This window comes from Muscardinus avellanarius, assembly GCF_963383645.1.
Source record: "Muscardinus avellanarius genome assembly, chromosome: 3".
Taxonomy (NCBI): Eukaryota; Metazoa; Chordata; class Mammalia; order Rodentia; family Gliridae; genus Muscardinus; species Muscardinus avellanarius.
The window spans coordinates 99,574-117,026 of record NC_137788.1 but is presented as its reverse complement, the minus strand read 5'-3'; the positions used below and the strand labels follow the sequence as shown (position 1 = coordinate 117,026).

Genomic DNA, 17,453 nt, shown 5'->3' with positions numbered 1-17,453 from the left:
AGCAGCCTGCCCCAGGCCTCTTCCACCTCCGTCTTTGGTTTTGTCTGCAGACCTCTGCAGTCACCCCCCAAAAGTCTGGACAATTGTTCCTTTCTTCTTAAGTCACATGTTTTCCTTTAAAAAAAATTATCTTATTTTTTGCATCCAAAACTGAAAAGAGAAGGCTATGGAGGGGAGGACCGTTGTTGGGTGCTGGGCTTGGGGGTGACTTGCCTGGCAGCTTAGCACAGAGGCTGAGAAGGGTCTGGGGGCCCCGGGAGCAGAGCCACAGGCCCGGTCCCATTCTCCTGCTTGGGTGAGGCTCTGCCAGCAGTAGGGTGGCTCCCCCCATAGGGAGAGGTGGCTGTTGCTGGGGACAGGCCATGCTCCCCTGGAGTGAGCTCTTGCTCAGGGGCCCGCAGGGTTGGTGGCTGCAGCGGCAGAGCCACAGGAAAACTGGCCATGTAGAAAACTCGGCCCAGGCGCTTGGCCACCTGCAAAGAGACAAGCCTAGGATTGGACCTGCCGGTTGTCCAGTTGTCCAGTGAGCCTCGGTGCCCTCCACCTGTGCTCACCTGGGCCCGGATCTTGAGGGCAGGCCCCAGCTTCAGCCCCATAGTGGTCAGTAAATGCTCCTCAGTCAGCAGAGGCAAAGTCTCCCCATCAATCCCTTGTTCTCTGAACACCTAGGGGCAGGGGCAGGAGCAGGGTTGGGCCTGCTGCTCCTGCCCAGCAAGCAGACCTGAGTGGTCTGTGGAACTGGCTACAAGATGGTTGAGGGTTGGGTGTGGGCCATCATTGGGGGAAGGTGGCCGTGGGGAGTGGAGAAAAGGGCTAGTGACCTAGGATAGCCCTACCTAGTCCCAGGGACCTGCAGTTCCCCTCACCCGAGCATACTCTCCACAGCCAGACAGGCCCCCCACAAAGCTGCAGACGTCCTCCACTGTCCACTTGCTGACGTCTTCAGGGGCTGCGGCCTCCTCTCCATCGGCGAAGAGTCCCCCCATGGCGCCTAGATGTGGGGGATTGTCACTAGAGCTCCCTCCCTCCCCCACCCCCCTCCCTATTTGCTGATCTCTGCTTAGACATTGGATTTTTGACTAAAAAGGAATGTTCTGTCTGTGGATGACCCCCCACAGGTGCCAGAGTGGGTCTCTGCACCTGGATGGCGGGAAGTGAAGCCCAGGGTGCCCACCTGCGTGGAAGTAGGGGCTGACTGAGTAGGGGAAGCCGAGGGGCAGTGGAGGGGGCAGCGTGGATCCCGAGAGAAGCCCCTTTCCCTCCACGCTGGTCACTCTGGCTGGGGCTTGGCTGGCCGAGGAGCCGCCGCCTCCTGTAGCTGCCAAGTCGGGGTCCTCTCCATCCGAGTCTTTGAGGGCCTCCTCTTCAGAGCCCTCCTGAGACCAAAGCCCCGCCCCTGTAGTCTCCTTGGGCTCGCTGGATGACCGGGCTGAGGCAGAGCCAGCAGCACCTTTCCTGGTTGCTCGGCGAGCGGGCTCCCGGGGCGGGGAGGAGGGCCCGGGTGCCGGGGCGCCGTGGGGGGGCAGGGCCAGCAGTGGAGCCGAGCTGTGCTTCAGCACCAGCATGGCCCCGCGCCGCTGCAGCTCATCTGCGCCATCCGGGGCTCGCAGGGCCGCCTCTGGGCCCAGCAGCTGCGGCCGGTGCACACTCTCCAGCTCCTTCTGCCGAAGCAGCTCCGCGGACATCTCCAGCCTGGGCGCAGAGAGCAGAGGGCGGAGGTCAGCTTGGGGCGCGGCCCGCAGCCCCCCCCCACCCCCGCCTCGCGGCGCACCTACCGGGCCAGGCTCTGCTTGCGCAGTAGGTCCTGCTGCCGGGCCAGCATCTCAGCCTGTGCCGGAGGCAAGAAACCGTAGCCTGGGGAGGAAGACAGGCCAGGCCCAGTGGTCGAGTGGCGCGGACCATTTAGGCTGACCCTTCCGTCTAGCGTCTGTCTTCAGCACCAAGAGGAGCCCGCGCAAGACAAAAGGATCGGCACGTCCCATCTACTCACCTGGGGTCTGGCACAGAGCTGAGGGCACCCCCAGGAAGGGGGGCCTGAGGTGGGGGCCCAGGGCGATGTGGGGGGCATTCTGGGGTGACAGCAGGGGGGGCGGCTGCGACAGCTCCCTGTGGGACACGGGGCTGTGAACGCGGGCCGGCCCTCCTCCCGGTTCCCGTAACCGCCCGCCCCGCCCCGCCCCGCGCGCTAATTGCCAGCCCGGCGGGCGGTCGATGCGCGCTCGTTCCGCTCTGGGTCGCGGCCGCCCCCGCCCCCGCCGACGGCGCCAATTAATCTCGTTGGCGGCGCGGAGGCACTGACCCGGCGGGCGGCGGCGACTGCAGCGGTAATTACCGCGCGGCCTCCCTCCCTCCCCGCCCCCCGCGGCCCGGGTGAGCGTAATTAGCCGCAATCCGGAGGCGGCGGCGGCGGCGGCAGCTGCAGACGCCGCGTTCAGAGGCCAGGCGCGGGGGAGGGAGGTGGCCCGGCGGGAGGCCGGCAATCCCGGGCCCCGCGCGGGAGGCCTTTTGTGCCGCCGCCGGCCCCACTGGACTGGTGGCCCGGCTGGGCTCCGGTCCTCTGGCCACCCTCTCCCGGCCCCCTTCGAGCGGGGCTTCCAGCTGCTCCTATTTTCTTTCTACCCTCGACCCCACAACTGCTACCTAATGGGGGGATCTCAGGGCCACCTGGGTCCCGAAGGTCCCCAGTTATTCAACAAGGAAGTCAGAGGGCCCCTTGCATTCTTGCTGCACGTTCTGCTCCAGATGTTTCTTTGGACCTCTTCCCAAGTCAGCAGGCATCAGGAGCCTTCTGCCCAACAGACCCTGAGTCTAGAATAAAGTGTGGGAGGAGGCAGCAAGGCTGCCAAGGGCAGGAAGCATGGACTGCAGGAATCAGGAACCAGTGCTGAGAACACAGGGGCCACCCCAGTACCTGTCTGAGAAGGATGGGGCAGCAGCTGGGGCAGTTCCCTCCCGGTGCTGGGCCAGGCCCTGCTTCCGGCGCTGACCTGCTGTGGATGAGGGCAGGTGGACTTCCAGGCCACTGGGGCTCCTGAGAGCTGCAGCTGCCACCTCCTGCCGGACTCTCAGGAGATCTGGGGGGAGGGACAGCAGTGACCCAGAGGCCCAGTGCCTCCTGGACTTTATCCCATTCCGATGTGCACCGGACCCTTGGCCCCTGGGGAAAGTCAAGGACATTTCGAGCCAGGGCCCATCCATTGCTGGTGGTCACTGGGGTGGAAGAAAAAGCAGCCCCAGCAGACACAGAGGCTGCCGGAAATGTCATCTAGCTACTATAAGGAAGGAGAGAAGGGGCCCAGGGCCAGAGCACTTGAGTGCTGGTGTGGAGGCCACCAGGCTGGGGCAAGGCTGCTGGGCATGAGAACTTGAGGGTAGAGGACTGTGCAAGGGTCCAAGAGCCCAGGCACAGGCCAGCTTCTGGGGCTCAGTGTGCAAGAGTCCAGAATCTGGAGGTTCTTTGAACCGGGAAATGCCCAGGTCACCCTCTCCTGGATGTGAGACTGAGATACTGACTCCCAGGCACAGCTGGAAAAACGTCTTTCCATGATGTAGCAGAGCACACATGGCCACGTCGGCAGAGCCGCCGCCATCTTCCAGCGGTAGTTGCACGCGGCCACCGTCCAGTGAAGTCACACTGGCCGATGCACATCCAGCCGTGTGGACACAGCGGTGCACAGGCGCTGGGCGCGGGCACTGGTAGCAAACTGATGCCCTCCACTCCCCACCCTGCGACGGCCCGGCCTCCAATTCCCCCAGCCCCCTCGAGCAGGCTCTGCCTCCGCCTCTGTTTATAAATTAATTACCCGAAAAGCGGAGGTGGGTCTGCCCCGGGCCGCATGCCAGCCCGCAGAGCCCAGCCGGCGCGGCCGCCCGCGTCGATCCCAGCGGGCCGGCGCGCCCCCGCCCGCCCGCGGCCGCGGCTATTTGCAGCCGGCTCCGAGGCGGGGCGGCGCGCGCCATGATTGACAGCAGCTCCCCAGCGGCCGCATCGCCTCCCCCGCACAGGCCAGCAGAGCCGGCCCCAGGCAGGGCAGGGAAAGCAATTAAAAAGGAAGATTTTTAAATTATTAACATTTGGTGAATTATTCAGGCTCTTGGTGCCTGAGCTGCCCTGGGGGACGGTGCCTTGTGCTAGGAAAGGAAATCCTGCCCCTTCCTGGTGCCCCCCCCCACACACACACACACAAGAAAAGCCAGGCTTCCCTAGAGGAGTGCAGCTGGACACGGTGCCCACCGCGCCTCTGGGGTGTGGCCACAAGGGAAAGAGCGGCCCACGGGTGGGATGGAGCACCGGTCCCAGCCCTCCTGGCTGCTGCCATCCAGAATGAGGATCCACACAGTCCTCCTGGGACTCCAGGAGGCCCCACACAAGCCACAGGGTCTCCTGGGGGGGCAGGCCTGCTTGAGCCCCCACCTGCCCCCTGCCTGAGTTCACCCGTGTGCTAGTTATGTGTGGCCTGGGGGGTGCCCCCCCCAGGGAGCAGCCAGGGACTCGGAAAAGGACCTAGGGCAGTCAATCCTCTCCTGGTCTCCGTGCCAACAACCAGACACAACCAGACACACCCAGGGCCTCTTCCGAGGTGGGCCTAGTGCACAGGATGGAGAGGTGCAGGGTTGGGTTTCTGTGGGGGCACATACCATGGCTGGGGAGGCCCAGGTGGTAGAGACGCTGAGGGTCCTCAAAAGTGCCCGCCTCACTGAGGGCCGACACCAGCCGGCGGTAGTGGTCCTCAGGAGCCATGGTGGGCCCCAGTTCTGGCAGCAGCAGAGTCTCTGTGTTTTTTGGGGGGGAGGGGGGACATGGTGAAGGGCCTCCTCCTTCAGCCGCTGCGGAGGGGGAGTGGCAGGCCTCACCCCCAGCCTTCCTGCCCTGGGGCACCCTCTACTCCTGACCCCTCCCCCCAGCCGTGCAGGAAGGCAGAGTCCCCTCCTCCCTGTGCAGGTGGGTGTGGCTGTCATATGCCTGCCTGCCTTACAACCAGTTCCAGGGCCTAAGGGACCCCATAGCACTCTGGGACTGGGTTACCCCTCCCCCCTGTGACCTGCAGCCACCCCCCTCTGTGTTCCCACCTTGGGGGGATGTGCTTCGGGCCTTCTTCTCCGAAGAGCACTCACTGGAGATGTGGGGGGAGCGGCCCAGTCTCTTGCCCAGCAAGTCACCTGCAGAAGTTGGGGTGAGTTTCAGGGCTGGGGGGTGCAGGGAAGGCTGGGTGGGCAGTGGTGGGGAGGGGCCTGCCTTTGCTCCACCCACCAGTGCTCAGGGGCACCTCTGTCCCAGTGGTCAAGGCCTCACCAGTCTGTGGTCCCAGGCCTTCACCTGGTGAGCCCAGATGATCAGAGGGCATGGATATAGGGCTGGGGAAGGGAAGGGACACAGCGCAGCCCAGGCCCCTGGGGTGTGTGTGCCTCCCCACCGACCCCCTGCTGCCCAAGCAGCCAGCCAGTTCCATTCCCATGCACACTTAGTGAGCCCTCCTCAGTCTCTCCTGGAAAACAGAATCCCCCTGCCCCTCCTGGAACTGGGCTGTGCAGGTGGGGGACCAACCTCACACCCAGCTTACCTGCCCAGCCCCTGAGCAGTTCACATGCACAGCACAGGTCCTATGGAGACCAAGGCCCCTCTAGAGCCCCACAGGTCACACCCTCACACCCCAAACCACACATACTGGCAGACCATCTCCAACCCAGCACCCCAATGCCCAGCTGCCCCTAGTTCTCCCCCAGTATTGACGCCAGGCCCTGCTGCCCTGGCCCCTCCTCATCCTCAAGAGGCCCAGGCTGGGTGGGTGAGGGCTGCTCCCCATGTAACCCCAGGCCTCCGAAACACCCTGGCCAGCGGGGCTCCCAGAAGCCCTGCCGTCAGCCGGCAGCCTAATGCCTTTTTCTTATTCCCTTAATCTGTCATTTTTATCAGGCTGGGGAAGTGCGGCAGCGAGAGCACCGATCAATCTCCACATTACAGCTGACAGAATGGTGCTAATAACTTATTGATCTCAGCCACCTCACTGCCACTGGTCTGGCTGGCCAGCCCCAGGCCCTGCCCCAAAGAGAGGGATGATCCCCACTGCCTGGGCCAGGGGCCCTGAGTCATCTCAGGACCCAGCAGAACAGATGGAGGAGGGCACCTGGCTACACTCAGGTCAGCAGTGACCCCTGAGAGCCCGGAGTAGGGGGCAGGGCAGCCTGTGGGGTTGTGTGGCCTGGCCCCCTCCGCCCCTGTATCCCAGGCCCTAGCCTGTGTATGCCCTCAGGGTTGGCAAGGGCAGCCTTCTCTGTAATCTCTCCCCCATTTCAACAGTGGAAAAGCTCCCCTCTGCTCCCATAGAACTTGAGAGTGACTGCCTACGACGAGCAGTACTGGGGTCGGGGTGCATGTGAGACCCAGACCCATGGCTGCCCATGACAGGAGTCAAGAAGTCTTGAGACCTGCTCAAAGCCCTCTGTTCCTCTGGGACCTTTCCCACCCAGGGCCCAGGGAAAGCAGCCCAGCGGGAAATGTGAGGAGAGGGGGTGACAGGTGGAGCCCCTCAAGAGCTGAGAGGCAGCCCCTAGGGAGAGTAGGGCCCTGAGGGAATGCAGAGCATGTGAGGTAACAAGGGGACACCTGGCCAAGTGAGTGAGCAGCAGCGTCACTCAGAGCCAGCCGTGTCCCCTGGCTGGGAGCAGGTGCACACAAGCCTGTGTACCTGAAGTCTGGTGTAGCAGCAGGGGAGGGCCTGCCGGCTCGAACATCTCAATCACTGCAGGGCTCCCTTGGGCTCCGATCGATGGGGCAATTAGATTTTATCAGCCGCCTGCTCAGCCACCACCTACGGCTGGCTCCAGAAGCAGCTCCCCACACACACAGCCTTCCAGTCATACGCTGCAGTGGACCAGCCCACCCAGCCTTCTGAGAGCCAGAAACATCTACGCCCAGGGGCCACACGACAGCCAGGTCCCCAAAGCTAGTTGTGCTCCACTTTCTGAGTGGTGTCTGTCAACCCCTGGCAGCCTGCTCCTCTGGGGAGGCCCCTGGTCTCCAAGCCGCCCCTCCCTCTGAGCTCCTCTCACATCCAGAAAGCACCTCTCCTGGGTGGCCCTGGGAGCTCTTGGGCCAGCGTCCTCCTGCCTGTCTGGTGGAGGGCCAGCCTGCAGAGACAGTGCCTTCCCTCCCAGGACCTTGCAGAGGCAAGGCCAGGCCCAATACACTCTGCGAGATCAGTGGGTAGAATAGGCATGATCATGTAGCCCATTCTGGGTTGGGCATTTCTGAGCTCTGAGGCTGGCGCCTGCATCTGGCCCTGTGAGAGGAGGGTGGTGGGGCCTCGCTCCTCCAAGCCAACCCCAGGCAGCCTCGCTGGAGCCCCCCTCTGCCGCCTGTCTGCCCGGCTGGCTGGGATTAACACAATTACCATCACATGGAGCCCCAGGGGACAGCCGGCCTCACACCTCCCGCCTCCTGTGCTGGCCTCCCTGGCTGCCTGCCAAGCCCCAGAGCTACCAAGCACACTCAGGAGGGTGGGCTGTCCTCCTTCTCCAGGGGCTGAGCTGCTGTGGCCCTGGCCAACCCACCCTCCCTCCGGGGACCCCTGGGCTCCTCACCTGCAGGTCCCAGGCCCACCTCTACACCACCTCTCTGGAATTCACAGCGGCTCTGGTGTTCGGGCATAACGAGGTGGCGGCTTCGGTGCACACTGGATATGAGTGTGGGGAGGCTGCCGTCCTGGCTGTGGCAGAGCAAGACAGAGGACGGCCATGAGTGGCCCCTGGGACTGAGTGGCCACTGAGCATGAGCACGGGGTGGTGGTAGGGAAGACAGCGTGCACAGCTCCCCAAGGCTCGAGACCCCACACCCACACACTCACCCAGCATGCCAAAGTGAAGAGGGACTGGGTGCTTGGACCCAGTGCAGCTTCTAGCCAGTTTCTGCAGAGCTGGAGCAGCCACAACAGGGCTCCCTGCTCTCTGACTCAGAGGGTGGCCAGGTGTCCCAGAGAAGCAAACTGCCACATGCCGGCCCCCAGCTCCCACAGCAAGAATGTGGCATGTGCCGCTTAATTAAAACTTGCAAACTTCCCATTTCTTCAAATAAGGAAATCAAGTCTTTGACCCAAGTCCCAACCAGATGCCTGCGGTGGTGAGTGAAAGCATGGTCAGGACACCCTGGTCTCCCCACCCCGCGCTTGGAATCAGCATGCAGCTAGCTCTTGGTTCCTTCTCCTTTCCTGCTTGCGAAGTCAGTTCAGAGCCCCAGAGAGGAGAGAGGGGAAAGTGGGGTACCCCTGGGTTCTGTGAGCACCCCTACTATCAGCAGAAAAGGGGACAACAGTAAGCCAAAGCCAGGGCAGAGCGGGGCAGCAATGCCCTCTTGGCCCACCTGCAGCAGAGCGGCCTCCCTGGTGCTAGCTCCAGCAGTGCCTCCGTGCAGTGACCCGGGCACCGACCCTGAACCTCATTAAATAGCCCCCAGCCTGGGCTGGCTGGGCCTAGGCTAATCCAGGCCAGCCCCTAAGCAGATCAGTTTCAGCACTAGATACTCCAGGGCGGCCCTTGAGCCCCTAAGAGACCCAGATGAGGTTCCCTCCCCACCCCCACAGGAGCTGGAAGGCAGGTGGGGAGTAAGTGCTTTATGGAATTAACTGCACGCGGCTCATCCCTGTCATCCTCACCACTGCGGGGGTGTCTGAAAGAACTGCTATCCTCAGCAAGGGGGTGGCACCAGGGCTGCCAGGCACAAGGCCACAGGTGCCAGGGTGCTCCTCACCATGGAACCCCTCTGGTGTCCCCAATACCAGTAAGATGGGGGACAGAGACAGCTTCCAGAGACAGGAGAGGGGAGACAGTAACTCTGTTCTTGTGAGCCCCAACCTGGGCTTGCAGCAGGAAGATGAGGGCCACCTGCCCAGAACTGCACCTGGGTTCAGCCGCTGAGACAACCATCGGCTTTCTCAGGCACTCGGGTCCTGAGACCTGGGGTGCGCCCATGGAGGTGACACCCTGTGGGGCAGGACTTGTGCTTGCTGCTACATCCCTGGTCTCTGCCTTAGAAGTCTGTTCCTTGGGTCTCAAGACAGCCTGTTCCTAAAAGCCTCCTCTGGTCACCAGGTTACTCACGGAACAAATTATGCAGGATTTAAATAAAGAGCCACAAAAAACTCCATGCACGCAGCCTCCCAGAGTGGGGCTCTCAGCCACGAACACTCTCTGTACCCACTACACGCAAAGGATGACGCCCACTCAGGCCTCAGGAGGTTGCCTGGCTGTGGCGCAGCAGGGGGCAGGGAGGAAAAGAGGTGGCAGAAACCAGAAGGGAAGGACCCTTGCTCCCCGGGCGCCTCCCCACCCTGCTCTCTGGCACCACAGCCCTTGCCACCTCCTTGCCAGCTTGGGACCCAGGAGGACAGGGACCCCATCTCTGGCCTGCAAACTAATGAGGGGGTTTCACAGAGCAAAAGGGGAGCCCCTGGGCTCTGTTCACCCCAAGGGCAGGCATCCACTGCAGGGCTGGTCAGAGGCACACAGGGTCACAGACAGATGGGGATGGACGGGCAGAAAGGAGAGTGGAAACAGAAGGATGGAGAGACGGACAAGGGCCGAGCCGAGCAGCAAGAGCATGAAGCAGCCTGTGGCCTTCCCTGGGAGATGTGGGGCAGGTGGGCTGTTGGTCCTCACAGGTGGGCTCTGGCCTCCCCCTAACCTAACCTCCCCTTGGTAAAATCTAGGAAATCACCCTTTCATCCTTGTCCCTCTGTGTCCCCAGCATGACCAGGGCCATACTTGCACAGGCCTGGCTGCAAAGCCAGGTTGCCCTGGAGGGGCCAGGCAGGAGGAGCCCGTGTGCTCCTGGACGGGAGGCCTGCTGCTGGGCTTCCCTACAGGCCCCAACCGCCGGCAAATTCATCCTGTGGCCTCCTGAGTAAAAGGCTCATAAAATGTCATCAATGTGCATGACGCTTCATAAAAATGATCAGTTGAGCTGGCAACTTCAAAATGAGGTGGAAATAAGTTTAAAGATGTTTTTATTGTAATTCGGCTCCAGGATCCAGACATTCTCAAAGACATAAATAATAACACGCCTGGCAAAAAACCAGGATGAAGACCTTCTTCCTGAGGGAGGGCACAGCCTAGCCCCTCCTGGCTTGGGCCTGTGCCTGGGTGCCCACTGCCTCCACATGGGGCCCTTCCTACAGTGCTTGCCTAAAAACCAGGGGTAAGACCTGACCCCAAGAACCACAACCACAGTGGGGCTCTGCTCACGGACTGACTACCCTGTCCTGCAGAAGCCAGGAAACTGGGTCCCCCAACACCCCAAACTCCGTATCAAGTGCTTTCATTTTAATCTCCTGGCTACATCTTGGAGTCATAGCCCCCCAGCCTGCTTCCAAACTCCAAATCCATGTGGTCCCCAGGGAACCCCTGACCTGCCAGGGGCCCCCAGAGGGTCTTTTCAAAATACACACTAGCTCACTCTGCCTGCAGGACAAAAGCCTGATAGGCCCAGCATCCAAGGCCCAGACCATTAGCATCCAACTGAGCCAGACCTGCCAAGTCCACCTCCTCCTCCTCGCATGTCCCTCCCCAGATTTGTTGGCCCTCTTTCCCTAGTGTACTCCTAGGCAGCTTTTAAGACCCTGTCTATCGTCACCATTCTCACCTCCTGGTGTGTCTCTGCGAAGTGGGAGGGGAAGTCAAGGCCTCATCTTAGAGCAGACAGACTCAGCGGACAGTGCTGTGGAGCATCCATGCTGAGGGAGGCCTAGCCCTCTTCTGCGCATGGCTGAGACAGTCCTGGCCTCAGGTGGGCACCTCGCCCCCTGCCTCCTAGGCTGGGTAGGAAGCGCACACACACCAAAACAAGCGTGGCAAAAGCCCAGCCACTCTGATCACACCAGCTGGGATAGCAGACAAGACGGATGGCCACAGGCCTACAGGGAGGAAGGGCCAGAAGCCAGAGTGCCTCGGAAGCAGAATGGTCCTACCTGCAGGACGTCTCTCGGAAGGAGATATTCACGTCCCAGTGGGTGTGGACTCTGCAGGAGAAAGGTGGAGGGTCAGTGTGGCACCAGCACCCTGCTGGCCAGCACCTGGGTAGGGACTGAGGGCAGTACCCTTTGCCCCATCTCTCCTCAGGGAGATGGCCCAGGTTTGCAGCACAGAGCACCCTGTGCAGCCCACTCAGAGCAGCCATGCAGGGACACAAAAGGTTCCCCATACCATCAGCATTCCATGCAAGCCAAATAGTTGCTGGAGCTGAGACAGTGCAGGGAGTCAACCCACAGCCACCACCCATGGGAGGGTGGAAGGGTGAGCCCAGGGGGTACAGGCCCCCAGCGCCCGCCACTGCCAGCCCACCACCTGAAGAGCACTGTACAGCTGAGAAAGAGGCCAGCAGGGTAGGATGCCAGCAGGGTAAGCAGGGCCTGCCTCCCGTGCCCACATTTGGGGGACCCCTGGGCTTAGTGCCTCCACCCTACAGGAGCCCTGAGCTGCCTGGCCTGGAGACTGACTTCCTCTTCTCTTTTTCTTCCCCAACCCCGCCCTCGTGGTGTGTGTGTGTGTGTGTGTGTGTGTGTGTGTGTGTGTGTGACAGGGGGAGGAGGGAGGATTGACGCCCTGGGGGTTCTACGTTGAGTTCTACATTCCTAGCCCTATTTTATTTTTTATTTTGAGATCACTAAGTTGCCAAGACTGGCCTAGAACCTGCAATTCTCCTTTATCGGCCCCTCAAGTAATGGGATTACAGGTGTGCAGCGCTGCCCCCAGCAAGGTACCTTCTCTTCATGATACGGATGTGTGGGTCATCCTCCTGCTTCAGGCCTGGCCGCCGCCCAGAGGCTGGGCCACCCCCGTCACTGTCACCATCACTGGCAGAGAAGCTGGGGGTGCGCTCTTTCTTCAGGGCACGCGCGGGGGGCAGGGCAACCGTCCTCTTATCTGCCAGCCGGCCCCGGTTCTGACAGGGAGGGAAGGTTTAGGTTGTGCGAAAGCGAAGACTCCAGGGCCCCATTGCTGCAGGCCCAAGGCATGAGGATGGAGGCACACAGACCCTGGGCTGGCTCGCTGATGGGCTTGGTCTGGGTGTGGAGGCCCGCTGTCTTGGCTGCAGGGAGCTGCTGGGCTCACATCAGGCCCTGTGTGTGCTGCCACTCCCGACTTGCTCATGGGTCCCTGGAGTCTGCTGGGATTAGTGTGTGTCTGGGGCAGGGCTCTTATCCTGCAGGGGCCTCTGCATGTGTGTCTGCCCAAAATCCCATCATATTCTCTATCGACTGGTTCCCCAAACCAAGAGTAACATCAACCAGCAAAGTCCCTTCTGTTGTTCTTTTGGGGACCTGGGATGGAATCCCGGGCATGCCTGGAGTCGGCTATTCATGTGCTCTGCCCTGAGCTTCCACCACAAGCTGAAGCTGGTGGAACTGGCTGCAGCCTGAGCCTGCTGGGCTCTTGCAAACTGCAGGCATGGCGTTCACGGGCCACTGAAGAGCCCTGACCAGCCCAGCCCCTTTGACCTGCAGGCCCTGATGAGCAGCTTTCCATGTTTCTCTCCCTCTCGTGATGGGGTAAACGCGTGCAGCTGTGGGTGCACATGGGTACAGCAGCAGACATAGGCCCAGCATGGCCCAGAGCGAGCGGCCCCAGCCCTGGCATTTCCCAGCACTTCCTGTCTTCAGGACCCCCCACTGGCCCAGGGAAAGAGGAAAAATTATTGATTATTTTCCAGTGGAGAGAAAGCTTTTTCACTTGAGAACAGGCTGCTGGCTGAGAGGCAACACAGGCCCTGAAAGAATCTACTTTCCTCACCTCTGTATAGTTTTGGGGGCCTCCTGGAAGCCCCATTGCCAGAAGGAGGGGTCATTACCCAGGAGCTTGGGGAAGAAGTGGTCAAGGGTGCTCTACCTACCCCCAGGTCGTCTAGGACCCAAAGGGAGCCGCTGCGTGGAGTCCAGGGCAAAGGTCCTTCTTTTCAGACTCGGCACCACATCACCTCCAGCCCCGTGGCTCTGCCCAGCTTGGTCTGGAACCCTAATATCCCCCACACCTACCCTTATGAACCCGTGGGGTCCTGCCCAGCATACTGTTTCCATCAGGGTGAGGTGGGTGGGGTGACGGGTCTGAGGACAGCCCTGCAGGATGAGAGGCTTCATTCCATGGCCCTTTCTACGGACTGCCCTGGCCTTGACCCAGCCCTGGACCAAGGGTAGTGGAGCACACTGTGAGCAGGTGCTCATCTGCCCCTGGGGTTCGGGATCACTCTCAACAGCCCGGGACTGCCTGTCTCTAGGGTGCTCCGCTGTCCTGCAGCCTACCACAGCCCTGACACCTTTCTCTCCTGCCTTTCTGCTTGATCTAGAATATTCTCTTGAGAAGAAGGAAATACATTTCCCTGTGGGAAAAAGAGGACATGAGGGCCACAAGACTGCTGCTTGGAAGGGACCAGAACTGACAGGCGAGCATGGAGCTGGGGTAGCATGCGAGCCTCAGCCCCACGGTGCGGTGCAGAGCTGGCCCCGGACCCGCCAGCCTCGGCCAGGCCCTGAGGGGACCTAGGAGGACAGGTCTGGGGTGGCTTCTGGGCAATTCTTGTGCGAAGCATACCGGCCAAGGACAGACAGCACACACACACACACACACACACACACACACACACACACACACACACACACTGGATACCTCAGCCAGTTCAGCCCTGCTCTGAGATCTGAGAACTGGGGCCCTCACCAAGAGCTGGCCCTGCTTGGATAGCAAGAGTGGGTGCCTGGAAGGCATGGGCTAAGTCCCATGCATACCCACATCCTGCCCCTGGGGTATCTGGGGCCTAAGAGGTACACACCTGTGGACCCAACAACGGGGAGGGAGGGAGCCAGCCTCAGTGTGAGAGAGGTGTGGGCTGGAAAGGAGGAGACCCTCGGAGCTCTTTCCAAAGGCAGGACTGTGCACAAGAGAGGCACACATGTGAGGGACACTCAGCGCAGAACGGGTACCAGGGAGCCTGAGATGAGCAGCAGCCCCATTCCTCTCTGAGCTGAGCACTGCCAGTTGAGGTGAGGCGGCAGGTGCCCAGCTTAGGCTACCTGCTCTTCTCTCCGTGGCGGGCTTCAGGGGCTGCAGGATGGGAGGGGTGGGGTCCTGCTCTCCAAACAGACTAGCCTGGGGGGCACCCGGAGGACCCTGATGGGGTGTGGCCATGGGAGGGTCCTTGGTCTTGCCCAGCAGATATGGCAGAGGGTAGGAAGCTGCCATCTGTGTGCCCTGTGCTCCACTAGACCTCACCAGGTGGCTGAGCCTGTGGCCCTGGGCTGACTGTGGGAACAGGCACGCAGCTCCTTTTCTTCCACCCAGCAGGTGTGTGTCTGAGGCTTCCTACTGTTCAGGCTATATGTCCCTCCAGGCCTGCCCAGGCCTGCCCACTGCCAGTCTAAAGGGAGCAAGCCCCAGGTGGCAGGGTGGGTCCTCTCAGGACCACTTGACACTCCCATCTCTCTTGCCCCTTCCTGCAAAAGAGGACTTTGGGGTGGTGCTGCAGTGGCAGTCCTCAGCCCCACACCTTGGCCCTAAGGCCTCTTCCCCAGGGGCTCCAACCCTGTCCCTCTCCTGAGGCAATTTCCTTTTCAGATCAATCCTCAAACCTTCACTTCTTGGGGGTGTGCATGCCTGCTCCCTAATCTCTCCTGTCTGCCCCAGGTGTGGCCTTGAACCAGCGGCCAACTCTAGCCCTCTGAATACCCACAGGCAAAGCCCTGCTCTTCCCTGCCCAGGCTCTGTGTCACCACTTGCACAGCACGGCCCTTGCTGGGCAGGACTGCTGCCTTCAGAAAACTCAGACACACGCTACTCACAACCAAGCCTGGGACCACCCAGCATGCACACCCCGGCCAGCCTCAGAACCAGCACCTCTCTCAGCTGTTCTGGGCAACTTGGTGACCTCCAGACCTGGGCAGGGGAGTGCCTAGGCCTGAGTTGAATGACACTATCCAGGGGAAGACCCTGGAACCCTGGGCTATTCCCAGGACTTAAGGAGAAGCAGCTCCAAGACACCCAAGTGGGGAGAGTGCTACAGACCCTGCCCTGCATCAGAGCTAGGAGGGACTCCTGCACCCTGGATTCCCCCCTTCCCAGGAACTGGGGGAGAGGGCAAAGCAAACTTCCATTTGCCCTTTGGGGGCTCTCTCCAGCCCACCTGCAAGACTGAGGTTGGGACCCTGGCCTAGAGCAGATGGCACCAGACCCTGGGGAACGTCCAGACCCCCAGAGCCCAGCTTGTCTTCCATGACTCCATGACTTACCACGGGGGAGGATATTCGACAGCCCGGGCAGTCACAGATGGGAGGGTGCACCTGCAGAATCCCCTTGGACATAAGCGTCTTCAGACTTTTCCCTGGGAAGGAGATCCAAGCAGAATGGGTAAGGGGGTGGGTGGGGAGGCAGATGGAGCCGGGGGCACCTCTAGGGCGCAGTCAAGCAGCAAGGCTTTTTCTCGTGTATGAAATTCACACCGACTTCCCACACCCACCCGTTCTCAATTTCCGAGCCTGCGGCCCAATCCCACCCTCCCGGACACACAGGGATCTCCTGGGCTCTGAAACTAGAGTCTCTGGCCAGCGCCCTCCGCTGACGAAAGGCGGCCTCCTCCGCCCGCAGCGCCCCTCCTCCCACGCTCCACCCTCTCAAAGCGGCCCGGAGGAGCCCTTGCCTAGGCAGAGGAAGGTCCACCCAGGAGCAGGTAAACGCCGTGGTTCCGACCAGGGCCTGCGTCAGCTCCATCACAGACGAAAGCAGCCACGGTGAAGCAAGACCCCTAAACCGCACACTACCCGGTCCCTAACTTTCTAACTTCCCCACTGAGCCTGGTGCTCAATGTGCCTAGCTGGTACCCCGACTCTGGCCCCCCAAAAGTAGATCGTCGCACCACTGGAGCTAAGATCCTGTCTTCACGGGGTCCGGTCGCCGCCCACCTGGGCTCAGCACACCCCGCCCCGCCCCTGCCCGACCCCACCACCGCGCACCCTCCGCCCGCGCGCTCTCGCACCCCCGCAGCAAGTGCGCCTCTCCAATCGCACGGGAACTGGAGGCAGGGAGCGTGGGGAGGGGAGGCGTCCCTCCCAGCCCGCCTCTCCCGAGTTCCCGTAAACTTCCTCGGCCTGAAGGCCCCGGAGTCTGGATAGGAGCTACTGAGCCGAGGGAGCAGCCCGCTCCTGCTTAGCTCGCGACCCCAGGGCGCGGTGGCGCAGACTGGGAGCTGGCCGGGTCCGCCCAGGCGCCGTGCGGGGGTGGGCTGGGAGGGGTGGGGATGCGGCAGCCTGGAGCTGCAGCGCCCCCTCTGGGCCGAGCCGGGGTCTCCCCGGTGGCCGGCCGAAGGGGCCAGGACCCGCGGGTCCCCGGGTCTAAGGAGAGGGCGGCGGCGGCCGCGCCCCCGTGGCGGCCGCACCTTTGTGGCGGATGCTGCGCTTCCAGTCCTTGGCCGTCTCGCGGCCGCTGACGAACTGGAACTCGTTGGGTGTGAGCCACTCGCCGCGGTGGCGGATGGACGGGCCCTTGCTGCCCTGGCAGAGTTTGCGCACGTAGAGCAGCGCGCGGTTGGCGCCGCACTCCACCTCGATGCACGGCTCGCCGTGGTCCAGCAGCGGCTGGAAGTCGGGGGCCGCGGCGGCGGCGCGCTCCAGGGCGCGCGGGTCCCGGGGCAGGTGGAGGTGCGGCGCGGCCTCGCGCAGGCTCAGGTAGGCGCGCGGGGGGCGGAGCGGCGGCGCCAGCAGCGCCTCGTAGCCGGCGGCCGCGGCGGGCAGCGAGGCGGCCGGGGGCAGGGCGGCCGCGGCGGGCAGTGGCGTCAGGTAGCCGGGCAGCGGCGGCAGCGGCAGTGCGGCCAGAGTCGGGTGGAAGGTGGCCAGGGCCAGGGCCAGGTCCTCCCGGCCCGGGAGCTCCTTCTTAACGGCCGGCATGGCGTGGCGCCGGCCGGGGAGCGGCTTTCCGCCGCGGCGCAACTTGTTCTGGCCGGGCCGGAGTTGTCTGGAGCGGGGGAGGGGGGCTGGCCGCTCCTGGCGCGCGCCCACCCGCTACTGCGCTCCGGAGCCCGCTGTCGCCCGGCCGCCCCGGACTGCGGCCCGGGGGGCTGGCGGGGCCTCGGCGGCCCCGGGCATGGTGCTGTCGGAGCGGTTACCGACCCCCGACCCACTCGCCCGTCGTAGGAGCCCGGGGCCCCGGGGCCGCGCGGGGCGCCCGGAGTCCACCTGTGCCCGCGCCCGCGGGCAGTCCTGCGGCCCGCTCGCCAGCCCGCCCGGCGGGTCGCGCCCGGCAGTGGAGTCGCCGAGGCGCCAGCCCTGCTCTCCGCCCTTCCTAGGGGTCCTAAGCCCCTGCCCCGCCCCGCCCCGCCGGCCACTGGCGCGTGCCCGCCCGGCGGGGACTTGGGAGACTCCCGCCGCCGCCGCCGCCGCCGCCGCCGCCGCCGCCGCCGCCGCCGCCGCCGCCGCCGCCGCCGCCGC

General features: G+C 62.9%; 1 protein-coding gene across 1 annotated transcript; it reads right to left on the bottom strand.

The window, feature by feature from the left end:
• Positions 1-221: 221 nt before the first annotated feature.
• On the bottom strand, positions 222-16,913 carry SAMD11 (sterile alpha motif domain containing 11; the record flags this gene model as incomplete). The annotated part of the gene is made up of 14 exons (XM_080690533.1): positions 222-473; positions 555-665; positions 867-991; positions 1,175-1,692; positions 1,776-1,854; positions 1,991-2,106; positions 2,912-3,074; positions 4,639-4,773; positions 5,071-5,160; positions 7,582-7,706; positions 10,959-11,009; positions 11,751-11,932; positions 15,264-15,355; positions 16,406-16,913. 14 exons carry the CDS (start codon positions 16,911-16,913, stop codon positions 222-224), a joined length of 2,547 nt encoding a protein of 848 aa, XP_080546659.1.
• Positions 16,914-17,453: the final 540 nt, after the last annotated feature.